Below are 19,209 nucleotides of genomic sequence, written 5' to 3' on the forward strand. Positions count from 1 at the left end.
TGCCTCAGTGTATCAGTGAGGAAAAAAAATGATGGGTATCCAATTGAAGAGTTGCACTATGTTGATTCTGATTTTGTGTGAAGCTGACCGTATAATAATTTCCCATTTGGTTTAAAATTCTGAATCCAAAACTGAGAAACTATTTAGAAGCATAATTATTTTCAATGAATTCGAAATTACCCTCAGAAGTGAAGGCCATGGGAAGAATATGTAACCTGAGTTCCGATTTAGTCCTTAAGATCCAGTCCTCAGATCCAGCTCTCAGTCATCTTCATTCTTTAGGAAAGACTAGACTTTGCTATTTAGCAACCAATCCAGGAACTAGATTTCAGCACACTAACCACATCTTCCTTCTCTGTATCATATTTGTATGCTTTGGGTCCCGAAAAGAAGTAAATGTAGCCTAAAAGAGACAAAGATGAAGTTATAGTCACTGAAAAGGACTTGAAAATTTATAAATGGGATGGCCTTGCAGTTGTAACTTTCTTGAGGGGGCACCAAAGAGAAACAGGAAATGTGCCAGGGGCAGTTGGCTAACCCTCAGCACAGCTCTCTCTGAGCCCTGGAATCCGACACCCCTAACTTGCTAGTCATCTCTCATCATTCTCTCTGCCACGCCAGGGGCGCTCTATGCTTCTCCTCAGGCTGCTCCCATCCGGGAAAACCACCCCTGACTTTTTCTTTCCCGAGTCAAAAATCTAGCCGTTCTTTAAAACCCAGCCAAAGTCCCATCACTAAATCTATACCAACTGATGCCTGTTTTGATCTTTTCTTTCTCAGATCACCTCTTGCAATTATTGGGAAGATGACCACAACAATTCAGTACTAAATTATACTTGATTTCTAGTAATTTCATCTGCATTGGATGGAGGGGCATTTCCCAAAGACAGTAACCATTCCATGAGGGCAGAGACCATATCTGAAGTTGCCTTTGCATTTCTCAACAGTGTCCAGCTCTGTGCTAAACACTCAAGAAGAATGTTTTGACTGACTGATTCAAAGATTCAGTTAAACTTCAACCCAGTTCAATTCAACTTTCACAGCTATGTGTCAAATTTCAGAAGTTGGGTGATAGAATGGGGAAAGGCATTTATTCTCAATGGGAGGGTTGAGAATATGTACATTTTAAAGATGAAAAAGGTAATTTTGACTGGATGGCCTTTATGGTGTAACTGGCTAATGGACTGAAGCTATGCTTTTAAAATTTTCCATTTGTAAAGAGAGACCCATAATGGCAGACTTTTTATACTTTTTCTAGTGGTTAATCTGGTTAAATTTATAAGGGACTCAGGGCCCCAAAAAATAAGAACCAAGGACTCCCATTTGGAAATCCATTTTCAGTTATGTTAAAGCAAAGCCCAGAAATTGTTACAATTTCTACAAAGAAAGTGTTCCATGGAAACACTCACCATTTAATTCTACGGCTGCATCTATTTGGCCATTGACTCCTGAAAATTCTTCTTCAGTACTCTTTGGATAGTCTTTTTCCATTTTCCTTTTTCTTTCATCGTAACTGTAAGAAATATTATTTCATAAATAATATAAACATGAGGTATTCATTGAATGTAGAGGACATCATGCTAATCGGGTGTATTTAGCCAGGGTTGACTTATGATTTACTTCAGATCTCCTCTGCCTCTCTGTTTGCTGTGTCTCTCTCTCTCTCTCTCTATTTCTCTCTCTCTCACACTCATTCTGCCATTACTTTCCCAGGTTGCAGAGATTCTGTGGCCACTAGTTTGGGAGTCATTTGCTCTAAACATTTTCTTTAGCAAATTGCCAGATATGTTGGTTAGACTTAGTTATATTGTTTAGAATTGTAAGATCATATTTCTATAATAAAAAATTACTGCTTTTCAATGGAAAAACTACACTTATTTTTAGTGCTTTTTTTACTATTGTAATTTTTCTCTTACCCTCCATGTATGAATTTCCTGGCTCACCAAACAGTTGAAAGCCCTTCACAGAGGCTTTCATTAACCATTGCCATGGTTTGTCATCAGAAGTGCCGGTAAGGAGCTTTGTGCTCCGTAGAGAAGGGATTGAACAAATGACGCACGATGAATGAATAAATAAAGAAACAAATGTGTGAATGATCAGTAGATAAAGACAACAAGTGAGAAAGTCTGGAATAACAGATATTCTGCTTTTAAAACATTCTAATTGTTTCCTAGAAAGATTATACAACTAATCAAAAAGTAGATTAGGTTTGTTTTTCTGAATTCACAACTACCATGCAATGATAACTCCAAAGACTGATTAATACATCTCTTTAGTAACTCTAAATTATCCCTTGTAAAGAGATTGTGACTCATATGAACCAGTATGACTTGGATGAGCTCATGTAGGCAGAGCAGGCTCTCTTCCCTTCAAGAAGACTTCATTTAAAGTGTGAGAAAAGTCCCTTCTTCATCAGCATGGAGCTCCCAGTGGGGACATTCCCTAGGTGGACACCCTACTCATTTCCCACCAGAAGGTCAAACAGTTTCTCCCGGTGCCTGGGCCACTGGGAGTTTCCTGCAGCAGCAGAAAAATAACCCGCCTTCTCCTGAAATGTGCCTCTCACATGGCTATGACTACACAGGCAGGGGACAGTGCTCCTGATACTGAGCGGATCAAACCCCGGGAAGGAAGTATTCAGGTTGAAACTGACTTGTGGTTGAGATGCTTTGCTGGGTGTTGAGGAGAGAAGTGGAAGTTAACTCCTGGAAGTCCAAACTCCCTTTCCAGGACAGTCATTAGAACCTTCCAGCGGGCCGAGGGGAAACCCGAGCTATGTGAGTTATACAAATAAAGATGGAAACCATTGCCACGGTTTGTCATCAGAAATGCCAGTAGGGAGTGGGGACAGGGCATGTCTACGCTATCAGAAGTGCTGCAAGGTGTCAGGACTGTAGTGAGGGAACGAGTGGAGGAAAAGGACAGCTGGGCATATTGCCTCGCCAGGGCTTGGATTTCTCTTGTTCCCTTTGTTCCAGTGTTTGAAATCTAGAGTCCCTGGTTTAAATTGGGAGTGTGGTTGTTTACATATTAACCAGTGCTTACTAGGTTCCCTTCTCTCACTTCCCTGAAACAGTTGAATTGAGGAAATGGATGCTATGACTGGAGGTAATGAGGAGGGTAATTCTAATGCTTAAAATATTTGGGGCGAGGGATGAAACAGGAAGAACAAAGTGACCAAAAGGTGTTGGCATGTCTGAAGACATACAGAGAGTTGTGGTGGGGGATACCAGGTAATGTGACATTTTGAATTCTTTGTTTAATGTCGATCCCTAAGCTCAGGGAAAAATAGTGAAATGCCTTTCATATCCTCCTCCTCTTTCATCTGTCCTGAATAAAGGATTAGGGGGTGAGCTATTATAATTAGAGCTATGCCTTACCTTTGTGTGCATTAAACATTTATGAGGGATTTTAAGAATTTCATCACCATTTACATCATTTTACAGCAAAATGTGTTCTCAGTTCCAAACAAATGACTGGCCAAAGAATATCTGTAGGGAAATCTATTACAAATTGATATCTGCTCATACTGAGACATCTGGAAAGTATGAAAGGAGAGAGTGAAGATCTTTTCTTGAGAATAGAAAAACCATTTAAATAATATGGAATAAGTTTTCAAGAAAATGATGACTATTAATCCAACAACAACAAAAAAAAGAAAAATCCAGTAGATTTGAAAAAGTGATTTTTCTTTCTTTTAATGTGTGTGCTTAGTTTGCTAAGGGCAGAGGTGACATCTAAAATCTTATATATCTATCTGTTCAGAAGATAATGGAGTTAATAATATTATATGTAAATATAATTTCAGCAGAAATTTTGGATAAGCAATATCCAGCTGAGAATTTTAATTTTCAATTACATTTATAAAAACATAGGCAAAAATTTTGGCAAACCTATGAAATCATTTTCCTTTTTTTTATCCCTTCTACTGCTTAGGTATTTAATAGTTCCTCTCCCTTTCTGCCAACTGTGTCTCTGCCCTGTTGCCCCTTACCCTAGAACTGCTTTTCAAAGAGTATCTTTTTAAAGAGTATCAATAAAATCTATGTCAAAGTATCAGTCTGACACATAAATCATGTGGTCCTTGGATGTTGGAGTGGGTAACCATTTCCTTCTCCAGGGGATCTTCCTGACTCAAGGACTGAACCCTGAAATGCAGGTGGATTCTTTACTATCCAGGGCCAGAGCGATTAGGGAAGCCCACATTTTAAGATTAGCTGATAACATATATATTTCATTTGGACCTCTTACATGGACACTGTGCAGATGGCCTTATGCAGTTAACATAGGGTTAAACTACTTCTTATTTTACCAAATAAGAACATTACCATTAACCATCAAAATAATAATTATCACCTATTTTCATCATCATTTCATAAAAAAAGAAACTTTAATACTAAAAAAGGCAGAAAGAACATAACCTCAGAAGAAAAGATGGTTCTTGCCCATAATACTGACCCAGATCACATCCTCCTATGTCTTTATTGTGCTATTTTAATATTTCTGTGGACTAATGAAAACTTTGTGATGATCTATGCCTTGGTTTTTGGACAGGTGTTTGAGGATTTCACTTCCCTGGTAGCTCAGTTGGTAAGGAATCCACCTGCAATGCAGGAGACCCCAGTTGGATTCCTGGGTTGGGAAGATTCCCTGGAGAAAGGATAGGCTACCCACTCCAGTGTTCTTGGGCTTCCCTTGTGGCTCAAGTGGTAAAGAATCTGCCTGCAATGCAGGAGACCTGGGTTTGATCCCTGGGTTGGGAAGATCCCCTGGAGGAGGGAACAGCTACCCACTCCAGTATTCTGGCCTGGAGAATTCCATGGACCGTATAGTCCATGGGGTTGCAAAGAGTCAGACATGACTGAGTGACTTTCATTTTCACTTTGAGGGTTTCTGTTATAGAGCAGAGAGCACAGTCGATGGCACATCAGGGTTTGAGTTCTGACTGTTATGTGCTGGCTCTGCAATCAGGAGAAAGTGTTCTGAGCCCTGGTTTCTTTATCTGGAATATAGTGGCCATGAGGATGAGAGAAATCACACACACACACACAGACACCACACAGGCACCTATGCACATAGAAACGTGCCTGGTATGTGTAGAAATCAAGGGCTGGCCCAAATTATTTGATGTTTATTTTGGCCCTAAGAGGGCTTCCCTTGTGGCTCAGCCAGTAAAGAATCTGCCTGCAATGTGGGAGACCTGGGTTCAATCCCTGGGTTGGGAAGATCCCCTGGAGAAGGGAAAGGCTATCCACTCCAGTATTCTGGCCTGGAGAATTTCATGGACTGTATAATCCATGGAGTCACAAAGAGTTGGACACGACTAAGTGACTTTCACTTCACTTGGTCCCAGGAGCCATTAACTGGTTGGCTAGTATGAAATTGAGTGAATGTGTGATTTTGTCTGGGATCCTGAGTCATCAAAGAGTTTAGTGTTTACCTAATTTTTTAAACACACTTCATTGGGATAACATTTTGCAGTAGTAGGCAAAGTTGAGAAAAAAAGAAGAAAGGAGGACTTGAAAATATTGGAGGTAGTCCAGAGACCTCAGCAAAAATGAGGTTAGAAGGTCTACTGTTAATAGTATACTGAGGATTTTACTGAGGATTAAAGAAAGTAAAATTATATGACGGGATGAGAATTATGGGCATGGTTATTGACAGTAAATAAATGGATGGTGAAGAGAATGAAAAGTTACTACACATGGTAGATGGAAAGGACTTCTGGATCTGGACTTGGAGAGCATAAAATGTAGCCTTGGATGGACTACTTTTAACTGTGTGGCCTTGACTTAATCACTTGATCTCTTAGATGCAATGTTTTTAACTGTGAAATGAAAATAACAATATCTACTTCTCAAGATGGTTGAGGAGGCAGATGGGAAAATGAGAGGAAAAAAAGAAAGTAGTATGAGTTCTAACACATAGTAAACCATCAATATTTGAATACTAAGAAAGTATTTGTTGTAAATATACTATATACCGTGTATGTGCTAAGTCGCTTCAGTTGTGTCCATCTCTGTGCGACCCTATAGACTGTGGCCTGCCAGGCTCCTCTGTCCATGGGATTCTCCAGGCAAGAATACTGGAGTGGGCTGCCGTTTCCTCCTCCAGGGAATCTTCGCAATCCAGGGATTGATTCCACGTCTTTTACATCTGCCTGCTTTGGCAGGTGGATTCTTTATCACTAGCACCACCAGTATACTAGATACCTGGTAAAAGCATTGCACACATTTTCTCACCACTAAGGTCTTGTTTGTGAAACCCAAATACCAGCTAAAAACGATTGACCAGTAACTATGTTTATTGCCTTTGAGAGTATTTGTTTCATCATTTAACACTGATCAATGAGTATAGAAATTAAACGAATCATTACTGACACTTAAACTTTACTAGCAATATTGTTTAACTGCAATATTGTAGGGCTGTAGATATCTGATATGCTTTTTCATATATATTGTCTTACTCTTCACTTTTGTAATCTAAGGATTTAGGGAGTATTTTGGTAAAGTACCTGTGAATTGTTTAACTTTTGACCGAGAACTTAGATTTGTTAGAAATTTCTAGCGTTTTCATTGTGATGATTTCTAACTTGTGTCAATGCAAAATTTAACAGCATTCTGTCTTCTTTGAACTACTGGATCGGGAGTTCGGTATGCTAAACAATGCTTAAAGAAAATGTGAGAAAGGATGGCAGACGCAGGAATTTACTGTTAAGTATGTAAGATACTGTCTTCCCAGGTGGGGCTAATGGTAAAGAACTCACCTAACAATGCAGGAGACATAAGAGACTTGGGTTCCATCCCTGGATTGGGAAGATCCCCTGGAGGAGGGCATGGCAACCCACTCCAGTATTCTTGCCTGGAGAATTTCACAGACAGAGGAGCCTGGTGGGCTACAGTCCATAGGGTTGCAAAGAGTTGGACACGACTGAAGCAACTTAGCATGCACACATGTATTTATGGTACATGTTTCAGGAAGTTTCTTCAAGGAGACCTTCCTAGTGAAATCTAATGGAATTTCTAGTGGAATCCCCTTTGAAGTTAAGCCACTTCTAGCCAGGAATCACATGGTTCTCATGGAGGAAGGGATCTTTGTGGTCTAAACTAGAGAGGGAGGGGGGTAAATGGTCAGGAATGAAGAGAAGGGAGAAGAGTAAGAACCGGCTATGCACCATCCTAGATGACGTGCATCCCCATGAGGAAAGTGGCTATGAGAAAATTCTGGAACAAAGAATTAGTAATAATGTTGAAAAGTACTGATGATCTCAATTACTACCTGATTGATGAAATGCAAATTTATATCCAGCCTGAATTCTCTAAATTCAAGACCTGTATGTCCAACTCCCTTCCAGACATTTCCATTCTTTGATCTTACCAGGATGTCAAACTACATAAGTACAAACTGGAATTTCTGTTCATTCTTTTAATTTTGCTTTACTTCTTAATTTTATTCTTTCCCTATTGAATGGCCTTAGCATTCTTGTCAAAAAGCAACTGAACATAGATGTATGGACTGTCAATTTTATTCCATTTGTCTATATGTCTGTTTTCATTATTAGTATCACATTGTCTTGATTAATTCTGCTTTCTGATAAATTTTGAGATTAGGAAGTCTGAATTATCCAGCTTTGTCTCTCTTTTTCAAAGTATTTTGGCTATTCTGAGTTTTTTGATTTTCCAAATAGATTTTAAGATCAGCTTCTCAATTTCCAAGAAGAAACCAGTGGTATTCTGGTAGGGACTGTGTAGAGTCTATAGATCTGTTGGGGGAGCACTGCCATTAGGGCTCTGAGCCATGAACATAAGGTATCTTTTCATTTAGATCTTGTTTAATTTCTTCTGACAGTGTTTTGCAGTTTTCAGATTACAAGTTTCCCGTTTATTCTGTTAAAATTTATTCCTAAGTGTATTTTTCTTCTTGATGCTATGGAATTGCTTTCTTAATTCATTTTTGCATTGTTCATTGAAGTATCTAGAAATACATTAGATTTTTTCATATTGAACGTATCTACAAATTTGTGGACTCATTTATTAGTTCTAACGGGTTTTTTTCTTTTGAGATTCCTTAGGCTTTTCTATGTAAGAGATTATATGACATACAAATACAAATAGTTTTACTTTCTTTCCCATCTTCTGTTATCATTCTTTTTTAAATATCATTCATTCTTGCTTAATTGCCCTGACTAGAGCCTCCAGTAAAATGTCGAATAGAAGTGGTAAGAATAAAAATTTTTGTCTTGTTCCTGATTTTAGAGGGAAAGCATCCGATCTTTCAACACTGAGAATGATATCAGCTGTGGGTATTCATAGATGCCTTCTATCAGAGTGAAAAAGTTTCTATTCCTTGTTTGTTGAATGTTTTTTTTATAATGCAACAGTGTGTGATTTTGTCAAATGCTTTTTCTACATCTATTGAGGTGATCTTATGGTTTTTAATTTTTAACTCTATTGATATAGTGTATTATATTAATTGATATAATTAATCAATTATAGATGTTATTATAGATGAACAGATGTTAAACCAATCTTGCATTCTTGGGGAAAAATTCCCAGCTGGTCATGGTGTATAATTCTTTTTTATATGTTTCTGGATTTGGTTTGGTAGTATTTTTGGAGGATTTTTGCATCCATATTCATAATAGATATTGGTCTGAAGTTTTATTCTATGGTGCCTTCATCTGGTTTTCATATAAGGGCAATAATGTCCTCATACAATGAGTTGGGAAGTATTACTTTCTCTTCTACTTTCTGGAGGAGTTTGTTAAAAATTGGCAATAATTCTTTAAATGTTTTGATAGGATACACCAGGAAACATGTAGGCCTGGGTTTTTCTTTGTGGATAATTTTTATACTATGAATTAAACCTCCTCATTTGTTATAGGTCTATTCAGAATGTCTATTTCTTAGTGACTCACTTTTTTTTTTTTTTTTATCACTTTGTATTTTTCTAGGAATTTGTCTATTTCATCTAAACTTCCTAATTTATTGGCACACAATTGTTCATTCTTTTATAGTCTATTTTATTTCTGTAAGGTTGTGTTCACTCTTTCATTTCTGATTTTAGTAATTTTGGTTTTCTTTTTTGTACAAGGTTAATTTAGTGAGAAGTTTATAATTTTTTTTTACCTTTTCAAAGAAACACATTTAGCTTTGCTGATTTTCTCAAATTGTTTATTCTCTACTTCATTTTCACTGTTATCTTTATTATTTCCTTTTTCTTGCTTGTTAGAATTAATTTGCTCTTTTTTCCAGTGTCTTAAGTGGAAAGGTTATTGATTTGAATTTTTTCTTTTTTTTTAATATGGATATTTACAGCTAGAAGTTTCCCTTTGAGCACTGCTTTAACTGCATCAACATAGGTTGTGCTTTAATATTCATTCATCTTAAAGTCTTTTCTAATTTCTCTTGTGATATCTTCTTCATCCCATTGGTTGTTGAAGAGCGTGATATATCATTTCTATTTATTCATAAATTTTCCAGTTTTCTTCCAGGTATTTGTTTCTACTCAATTCTATTGTAATCAGAAGAGATATTTTGTATGATTTCAATGATTTTAAATTTATTGAGGCTTCTCTTCTGGCCTAACTTTTTATCTATCCGGGACAATGTTCCACACGTACTTAGGTAGAATCTGTAGTCTTCTTTGACTGAATGAAGTGTTCCATAGATACCTATTAGGTCTAGGTGGCTTCTTATAGTGCTGTTCAAATCTTCCTTTCCTAACTGATCTTGTTTTCCAGTTGTTCTGTCCATTATTGAAAGTGAAGAATTGAAGTCTCCAACTATGATCATTTCACATGTTGTTTTCTCTCTTCATTTTTGTCAGTTTCTTTGCTTCATGCATTTTGAGGCCCTACTATTAGGTTCTTATATTTTTGGTAGAGTAATCTGTCTTTCACTATAAATTGTCCCTGTCTATTCCTAGTAATACTTTTATTTTAAAAGTATTGTTTTGATACTTCTTGTTGCCTGATATCATAGCTACCCTGGCTTTCTTATGGCCATGGTTAGCATGATATATATATATATTTTGTTTGTTTGTTTGTTTGTTTGTTTTTGTTTTTTTCCCCATCCTTTTAACTTTCAGTCCAGTTGTATCTTTGAGTACACAGTGGCATCTTGCTTTTTAATCCAGTATGACAGCCTTTGTAATTTGATTAAATTGCTTAATCTATTCACATTTAATATTACTAATATAACTGGATTTATATACTTCTGTTTTCTACATACCCCACATCTTTTTTAGTTCTTTTTCCCTCCTTATGCTTTCTTTTGCATTAGTTACAAATTTCCAATGCACCATTTAAATTTCTTTTGTTATTTTTTCACTTCACTTAATAGAGTTATTTTCTTAGTAGTTGCTATAAAGCATACCATATACATATTTTAACTTACCATGCTCTGCTTTCTTCAGAAAGAAACAAATCTTTCTATATGTTATAGGCCCAACAATATAATTATACATATATATATATATGATTTTATACAGTTAATTTAAAAAATTAGAGCAAACATACATTTATACTACCTATTATAATTTCATAATTGCACTTACTGGTGTTCTTTTTTTTAATGTGTTTTCAAATTTTCAAATTACTGTTTGGGTTTACTTGCTTGAAGAATTTTCTTTACTACTTTTTGTAAGGAAGATGATAGTGATAAATTCTCTGTTTTTGTTTATTTGGGAATGTCTTCATTTTGCCTTCATCTTTTAAAGATAGCTTTGCAGAATATAGGATTCTTGGTTGAGCGTTTTTTCCTTAAGCACTCTGAAGATGTTTCCTACTACTTTCTGGCTTAACTGGTTTGACTGCTTTTCAGTCTTGTTCCAGCTCTAATACAGCTACACTGCTTCCAGAGTGATTTAACAAAAACCTTAATGACTTACTTCCCTGTTTAAGACCTTTACAGATATCCCTATTTTCTCTAGCACTGATCTCCTAGAATGGCACAGGCCCTTCCTGATCTCCACCCTTGGGCCACATCTCTCATCCCAGCCCATGTTCTGATCATACTGAACTATTTGAGGTTTTCCTCCTATACACAGTCTGTTTTCATGCATCGGTGCCTTTGCTTCAACTGCTGTCTCTGCCTGGAAGATACCCTGCCCATCCTGTCTGGGAAACTCCTACTCAACTCTCAAAATGAAGCTCAGTCATTGCTTCCTCTAAAAACTCTTTCTTGACAATTTTGCTAGAATTGGCCATTTCCTTTTAGTTTTGCTCCACTGAACCCCGTGCAGTCTTCCATGAGGCCACTTGTGGCATCTGGGTTGCTTTTAATTAGTTATCTATACATTTACTTTCAACTGTACAACTTGCTGAGGGCATTGATAACACCCAATATGAATTGAGTCCTTACTATACAACAGGAATTTCACATTTTTCTCATTGATTTCCACAACTCAATGAAGTAGATACTATTTCTGCATCCAAAAATGATCCAGCAGAAAGATGATCCAACATGCCAGAGCTGAGATGAACACTGTCTTATTCCTGTCTACACTCTTAAACAGCAAACTTTGTGCCTTGTCATGAGTGTCAAGGTCTTAGTACACAGCTTGACATGTAATCATGACCAATACGGACATGAATGCAGTAGTTTGGTAATGCATTAAAAAAAAAAAAAGATTAAAAAACAAGATTTTGAAATCTACCCATCTTTCTTATTTTTGTTACTATTATTTATTTCCCTATTTTAATTAACTATAAAATCTTTAAATAAACAGATCCAGTTTCAGCATTCTTGAGGGATCCAGGAAGGAAAGAATCTGGAAGACTGTATCCTACTTTGTGCTTCCCTGATAGCTCAGTTGATAAAGAATCCACCTGCAATGCAGGAGACCCTGGTTGGATTCCTGGGTCAGGAAGATCCTCTGGAGAAGGGACAGGCTACGCATGCCAGTATTCTTGGGGTTCCCTTGTGGCTCAGCTGGTAAAGAATCTGCCTGGGTTTGACTCCTGGGTTGGGAAGATTCCCTGGAGAAGGGAAAGGCTACCCACTCCAGTATTCTGGCCCAGAGAATTCCATGGACTGTATAGTCCAAGGGGTCGCAAAGAGTCAGACATGACTGAATGTCAATCATGCCTCTAGTCTACCTGTTAGAAAGAATGATTTAGGAGTGGAAAAGGGCTTGTACCTAAACATTTGTAAGTCATTTTACACAAATTTTAGAAACCACTGACAGAAGCAGAAGATATTAAGAGGTGGCAAGAACACACAGAAGAACTGTACAAAAAAGTTCTTCATGACCCAGATAATCATGATGGTGTGATCACTCACACTTACCTAGAGTCAGACCTCCTGGAATGTGAAGTCAAGTGGGCCTTAGGAAGCATCACTATGAACAAAGCTAGTGGAGGTGATGGAATTCCAGTTGAGCTATTTCAAGTCCTAAAAGATGATGCTGAGAAAGTGCTGCACTCAATATGCCAGCAAATTTGGAAAACTCAGCAGTGGCCACAGGACTGGAAAAGGTCAGTTTTCATTCCAATCCCAAAGAAAGGCAATGCCAAAGAATGCTCAAATTACTGCACAATTGCACTCATCTCACACGCTAGTAAAGTAATGCTCACAGTTCTCCAAGCCAGGCTTCAGCAATACATGAAATGTGAACTTCCAGATGTTCAAGCTGGTTTTAGAAAAGGCAGAGGAACCAGAGATCAAATTGCCAACATCTGCTGGATCATCGAAAAAGCAAGAGAGTTCCAAAAAAACATCTATTTCTGCTTTATTGACTATGCCAAAGCCTTTGACTGTGTGGATCACAATAGACTGTGGAAAATTCTGAAGGAGATGGGAACACCAGACCACCTGACCTGCCTCCTGAGAAACCTGTATGCAGGTCAGGAAGCAACAGTTAGAACTGGACATGGAACAACAGACTGGTTCCAAATAGGAAAAGGAGTACGTCAAAGCTTTATATTGTCACCCTGCTTATTTAACTTATATGAAGAGTACGTCATGAGAAACGTTGGGCTGGAAGAAGCACAAGCTGGAATCAAGATTGCTGGGAGAAATATCAATAACCTCAGATATGCAGATGACACCACCCTTATGGCAGAAAGTGAAGAGGAACTAAAAAGCCTCTTGATGAAAGTGAAAGAGGAGAGTGAAAAAGTTGGCTTAAAGCTCAACATTCAGAAAACGAAGATCATGGCATCTGGTCCCATCACTTCATGGGAAATAGATGGGAAACAGTGGAAACAGTGTCAGACTTTATTTTTGGGGGGCTTCAAAAGCACTGCAGATGGTGACTGCAGCCATGAAATTAAAAGACGCTTACTCCTTGGAAGGAAAGTTATGACCAACCTAGATAGCATATTCAAAAGCAGAGACATTACTTTGTCAACAAACGTCCATCTAGTCAAGGCTATGGTTTTTCCAGTAGTCATGTATGGATGTGAGAGTTGTAATATAAAGAAAGCTGAGCACCAAAGAATTGATACTTTTGAACTGTGGTGTTGGAGAAGACTCTTGAGAGTCCCTTGGACTGTAAGGAGATCCAACCAGTCCATCCTAAAGGAGATCAGTCCTGGGTGTTCATTGGAAGGAAGGACTGATGTTGAAGCTGAAACTCCAATACTTTGGCCACCTGATGGGAAGAGCTGACTCATTTGAAAAGACGGTGATGCTCGGAAAGATTGAGGGCAGGAAGAGAAGGGGACGACAGAGGATGAGATGGTTTGATGGCATCATTGACTCAATGGACATGGGTTTGGTAAACTCCGGGAGTTGGTGATGGACAGGGAGGCCTGGCGTGCTGCGGTTTATGGGGTCACGTAGAATTGGACACGACTGAGTGACTGAACTGAACTGACCATCTCAGAGCACGGTGGAGTTGATGGCACCCCCCTTCTCCCAGAGTCCTCAGGAGCTCCTTGGTGTAATCACTGCTCTGGTGCTAGTAAGCAAGGGAGAATACTTACAGGGAGAAGTTATCCAGAGGCGGTAGAAGTAATGTAAAGAAAGAAACTGAATGGATAATTGAGGCTGTCTAGAAATAGAAATGGAGGAGGCAATGGCAACCCACTCCGGTACTCTTGCTTGGAAAATCCCAGGGACGGGGGAGCCTGGTGGACTGCTGTCTATGTGATCGCACAGAGTCAGACACGACTGAAGCGACTTAGCAGCAGCAGCAGTAGCGGCAGAAATAGGAAAGGAAGGAATAAAAGCAAACAGACGAATGGGGAAGTAGCCCTTGTTAGTAAAGTTTACACGATGTGTCATTTGGTGGGGCAGCATGTGCTGGCATCAGCCTGGCAGAGCCCCATTTAGGTTTCACTTTGTAGTTCTATGGTCTGTTCCTCTGTAAATTACTATTACACTGATATGTGGGTTCTCACTCTTAGGTGGTGGTGGTGGTTTAGTCACTAAGTTGTGTCCCACTCTCGCAACTTCAAGATTTGTAGCCCACAAGGCTCCTCTGCCCATGGGATTCTCCAGGCAAGAATACTAGAATGGGTTGCCATTTCCTTCTCCAGCAGATCTTCCCAACCCAGGGACTGAACCCCAGTCTTCTACACTGCAGGCAGTCTCCTGCATTACAGGTATTCTCATGCATTTCAGGCAGATTCTTTACTCTTAGCCACCAGTGAAGTCCCCTTACTCTTAGAGCCTGAATCAACTTGGCCCAACCCAACACTCAATCCTGAGTGCAGGAAGCTATTCAGTAGTTTTTTAATGGCACGTCATTCACTAAAACGGGTCCCAGCCCTAGGGGTTCATGGAGAATTTCCCTGACAACAAGCATATCTAGAGCCTTTTCTTGCATTAGCACAGTGTTTGTACCGCAGACTGAACTAGTATGAGGACCAAAGAAGAACCTGAGGGGCGACCATGGAGAGTAAACCCTAACACACTGTCCAGGGGTATCAATAGAGTAAAATTATTGGTGTGTAACTTGAGGCTTTGGTATTTTTAGATGTGTCCATGTGCTTTACCTATAGAACTTCATTGCCCCCTTTCTCTTTCTTTCCAGTCCAACTTCTTCCTATTTAGCATAGGATGTAATGACTGAGGCACAACTGGCCATCTGGAATCCTGTGGCAATCATAAGAGTGGAAGCTACCTGTTAATACTTGGGCAGAATGTCAGAAGGAACTTGGGACCCTAATGGCCACGGACCCATCTTACCAGCTCTAAATCCATAAAACTTCAAACATCTCACATATATGAGGAAAAAACCCCTTGTGGTGTTTAAGCCACAGTTATTACTGGGTCTCTCTTTCTAGCAGCTGAACATAATTTCTATCTGATATAGGGCTTTATAGCCTGTAAGATGTCATACACATGAGGCCCTATTGAGGAAAATGTGTCCAACACAGGGGGCAGTTATTAATAAAAATCATACATTAGCTTTTCCTGAACTTCTGAGCTGGAGGTCAAGGTTATTTGTCATATTCCTTATTGTGAAAAACAGTGTGTGTGTTAGAGAGTGTAAAATAGAAGACTCTTATTGCTGAAAGTACTGTACCTGCCTTGCCAGAAGCAGAGATTTCAGTGCAATGTCAAGGCATTTGAGTGTTTAAAAACAAAATTCCCTTTGATGAACTCTTTGACTGGATTGCTATTTATAAGAATATTTAGGTTTAAGCAATCACTTGTTAATTATCACAACATTTAAAAAAATTATTTGTTAATTACCATATAAGCTCAAACAGCAGATGGCAAGAGTGAACATCAACATTTTAGGAATCAGTGAACTAAAATGGACTGGAACGGGTGAATTTAATTCAGGTGACCGTTATATCTACTGTGGGCAAGACCCTTAGAAGAAATGTAGTAGCCCTCATAGTCAACAAAAGAATCTGAAATGCAGTGCTTGGATGCAATCTCAAAAACGACAGAATGATCTCTGTGTGTTTCCAAGACAAACCATTCAATATCACAGTAATCCAAGTCTATGCCCCAACCACTAATGTTGAAGAAGCTGAAGTTGAATGGTTTTATGAAGACCTTCTAGAACTGAAAAAAGATGTCCTTTTCATCACAGGGGACTGGAATGCAAAAGTATCAAGTCAAGAGATACCTGGAGTAACAGGCAAGTTTGGCCTTCCAGTCTAAAATGAGGCATGGCAAAAGCTAACAGAATTCTGCCAAGAGAACACACTGGCCATAGCAAACACCCTTTCCAACACCACAAGAGACGACTCTACACAAGGACATCACCAGATGGTCAATACCAAAATCAGATTGATTATATTCTTTGCAGCTGAAGATGGAGAACCTCTACAGAGTCAGCAAAAACAGGACCGGGAGCTGACTGTGGTTCAGATCATGAACTCCTTATTGCCAAATTCAGACTGAAATTGAAGAAAGAAGGGAAAACCATTAGACCATTCAGGTATGACCTAAATCAAATCACTTACAGTTATACAGTGGAAGTGACAAATAGATTCAAGGGATTAGATCTGATAGACAGAGTGCTTGAAGGATGATGGATGGAGGTTCGTTGCATTGTACAGGAGGCAGTGATCAAGGCCAACCCCAAGAAAAAGAAATGCAAAAAGGCAAAATGGTTGTCTGAGGAAGCCTTATAAATAGCTGAGAAAAGGAGCTGAAGGCAAAGGAGAAAAGGAAAGATATATCCATCTGAATGGAGTTCCAAAGAATAGCAAGGAGAGATAAGAAAGCCTTCCTCAGTGATCATTGCAAAGAAATAGAGGAACACAATAGAATGGGAAAGACTAGAGATCTATTCAGGAAGATTAGAGATACTAAGGGAATATTTCAGGCAAAGATGGGCACACAAAAAAGGACAGAAACCGTATGTACCTAATAGAAGCAGAAGATATTAAGAGGTGGCAAGAATACACAGAAGAACTGTACAAAAAAGATCTTAATGACCCAGATAACCATGATGGTGTGATTACTCACCTAGGGCCAGACATCCTGGAATGTGAAGTCAAGTGGGCCTTAGGAAGCAGCACTACTAACAAAGCTAGTGGAGGTGATGGAATTCCAAATGAGCTATTTCATATCCTAAAAGATGATGCTGTTAAAGTGCTGCACTCAATATGCCAGCAAATTTGGAAATTTCCGGGACTGGAAAAAGTCAGTTTTCATTCCAATCCCAAAGAAAGACAATGCCAAAAATATTCAAACTACCACACAATTGCACTCATCTCACAGGCTAGCAAAATAATACTCAAAATTCTCCAAGCCAGGCTTCACTAGTACATGAACCAAGAATTTCCAGATATTCAAGCTGGATTTAGAAAAGGCAGAGGAATCAGAGATCAAATTGCCAACATCTGTTGGATCATCAAAAAAGCAAGAGACTTCCAGAAAAACATCTACTTCTGCTTCATTGACTATACTAAAGCCTTTGATGGTGTGGGTCACAATAATCTGTGGAAAATTCTGAAGGAGATAGGAATACCAGACCACCTGACCTGTCTCCTGAGAAACCAGTATGCAGGTCAAGAAGCAGTAGTTAGAACCGGACATGGAAAAACAGACTGGTTCCAAATTGAGAAGGGCGTATGTCAAAGCTGCATATTGTCGCCCTGCTTATTGAACTTATATGCAGAGTACATCATGAGAGACTCTGGGCTGGAGGAAACACAAGCTGGAATCAAGATTGCTGGGAGAAATATCAATAACCTCAGATATGCAGATGACACCACTCTTATGGCAGAAAGTGAAGAGGAACTAAAAGCCTCTTGATGAAAGTGAAAGAAGAGAGTGAAAAAGCTGGCTTAAAGCTCAGCGTTCAAAAAACGAAGATCATGGAATCTGGTCCCATCACTTCATGGGAAATAGATGGGGAAACAGTGGAAATAGTGTCAGACTTTATTTTTTAGGCTCCAAAATCACTGCAGATGGTGACTGCAGCCATGAAATTAAAAGATGCTTACTCCCTTGAAGGAAAGTGTAAGCTTTTTGCTTCTCCCTTAATGTTCAAAAAGTCAAGGAATGCTAAAGGGAGAACTGTGACTGGAGAAGGTGTAGCAGCAGAGCTTGGCAAAGTTGTACCAAGTTCTTCAACGTGAGCCAGTTAAGGTAGTGAGATGAGGCCGGAGAGACGAGGTGTGAGCCTGTGCACAGTGATCGAATCTGCTCATAGTAGTAAGACAGGCCTGGAAATTACACACGATCTTTGGATAAGAAGAATTTTCATGCTCCAGGTTAAAGAACATAAGGCCTTTTCCTTTCAGCAAAAATTTCCTTCAAAGAGCCCCACTGTCGTCACCACATTCATTTTTTACAAAATCACAGAGCATTCTGGAATGCAGTGATATTCATCTATCAATAAGATATACTCACATAAGAGGGAATCAGTTCTTCTTTCAAGGCATTCCCAGTGGGATGTATTGGGAATGGTAACTCCACTCTTGGGCCACTGGGCATCCAGTTAATGAGTGCTTTGAAAGACTAGGATGTTTCATGTGTTAGACACCAAACAATGGGATTATTGAATGAATGTTTCATCCATTATTATTCATCCATTATTTGGATGGTTCTGTATCTTGAAGACAGTGTCAACCATCAGCAAATGACACTCTAGTGACTGGGAAGAGTCAACGGGCCTTTTGTAAATTTGCCTTGCATTCTTTTTAGCAAAAGGATTTTCCTTCTCGTTGAATACAGCTGGACAATCACAAAGAGAAAAGCCATACCTGTAGTATTCATCTCCCACAAAGAAAAGGGTCTTCTGTGCATCCTTGAGATAGACTGCGGCATCTATTCGCTGCACATATCTTGGGAACCCAAAGTCATAAATAGTCCGAGGAGGACCTTGCATTTGGAATCCTCTTGTTATCCAATAGTGAGGTCCTGGAACCAGAAATTAAAGCTTACAAAAACTCTGTACTATTTAGTGGAGCCCTTCACTCATTAGGATTTCTAGGCAGGATTACCAGTGGGGCTAGTTTATGGGATATTTGCCATGGATAAAACCCAGGAGGAGATACAAGTCTCTATTCAGTTCAGTAAAAGACTTAAAACTTGCCCTGGAGGCAGAAATCCCTAGTCATGCCTTATGAAGGCAATAATACTGATACAACTGTGTCTCAAATGCAACACATTCATTTTTTTTCAAGATACTTTTCATCTGTATAATCTCATTTCAGTCTTAGATATGTGTGAGAGAGAAGGGGCAAGTGAAGCACAAATGCTGGTTCTTGCTTAAACTGGCACTAATCTTCTATTCTCAGCCCTCGGCATCAAGAAAATACAATCTAAACTGATAGTTAACGTTTGC

The 19,209-nt window shown here is 38.9% G+C and overlaps 1 protein-coding gene across 1 annotated transcript in view; it reads right to left on the reverse strand.

Moving 5' to 3' along the window:
- Window positions 1-302: 302 nt before the first annotated feature.
- Window positions 303-19,209, reverse strand: part of MMP20 (matrix metallopeptidase 20) — a 57,541-nt gene continuing 38,634 nt past the window's right edge. Inside the window, exons 8-10 of the mRNA XM_005899511.2 lie at window positions 18,626-18,782; window positions 1,410-1,513; window positions 303-403 (exon numbers count right to left, since the gene is read on the reverse strand). Coding sequence (XP_005899573.1) covers window positions 303-403; window positions 1,410-1,513; window positions 18,626-18,782 — 362 coding nt within the window. The remainder of the gene's footprint in view (window positions 404-1,409; window positions 1,514-18,625; window positions 18,783-19,209) is intronic.

The sequence above is a fragment of the Bos mutus genome, chromosome 15 (assembly GCF_027580195.1).
Source record: "Bos mutus isolate GX-2022 chromosome 15, NWIPB_WYAK_1.1, whole genome shotgun sequence".
Lineage (NCBI taxonomy): Eukaryota > Metazoa > Chordata > Mammalia > Artiodactyla > Bovidae > Bos > Bos mutus.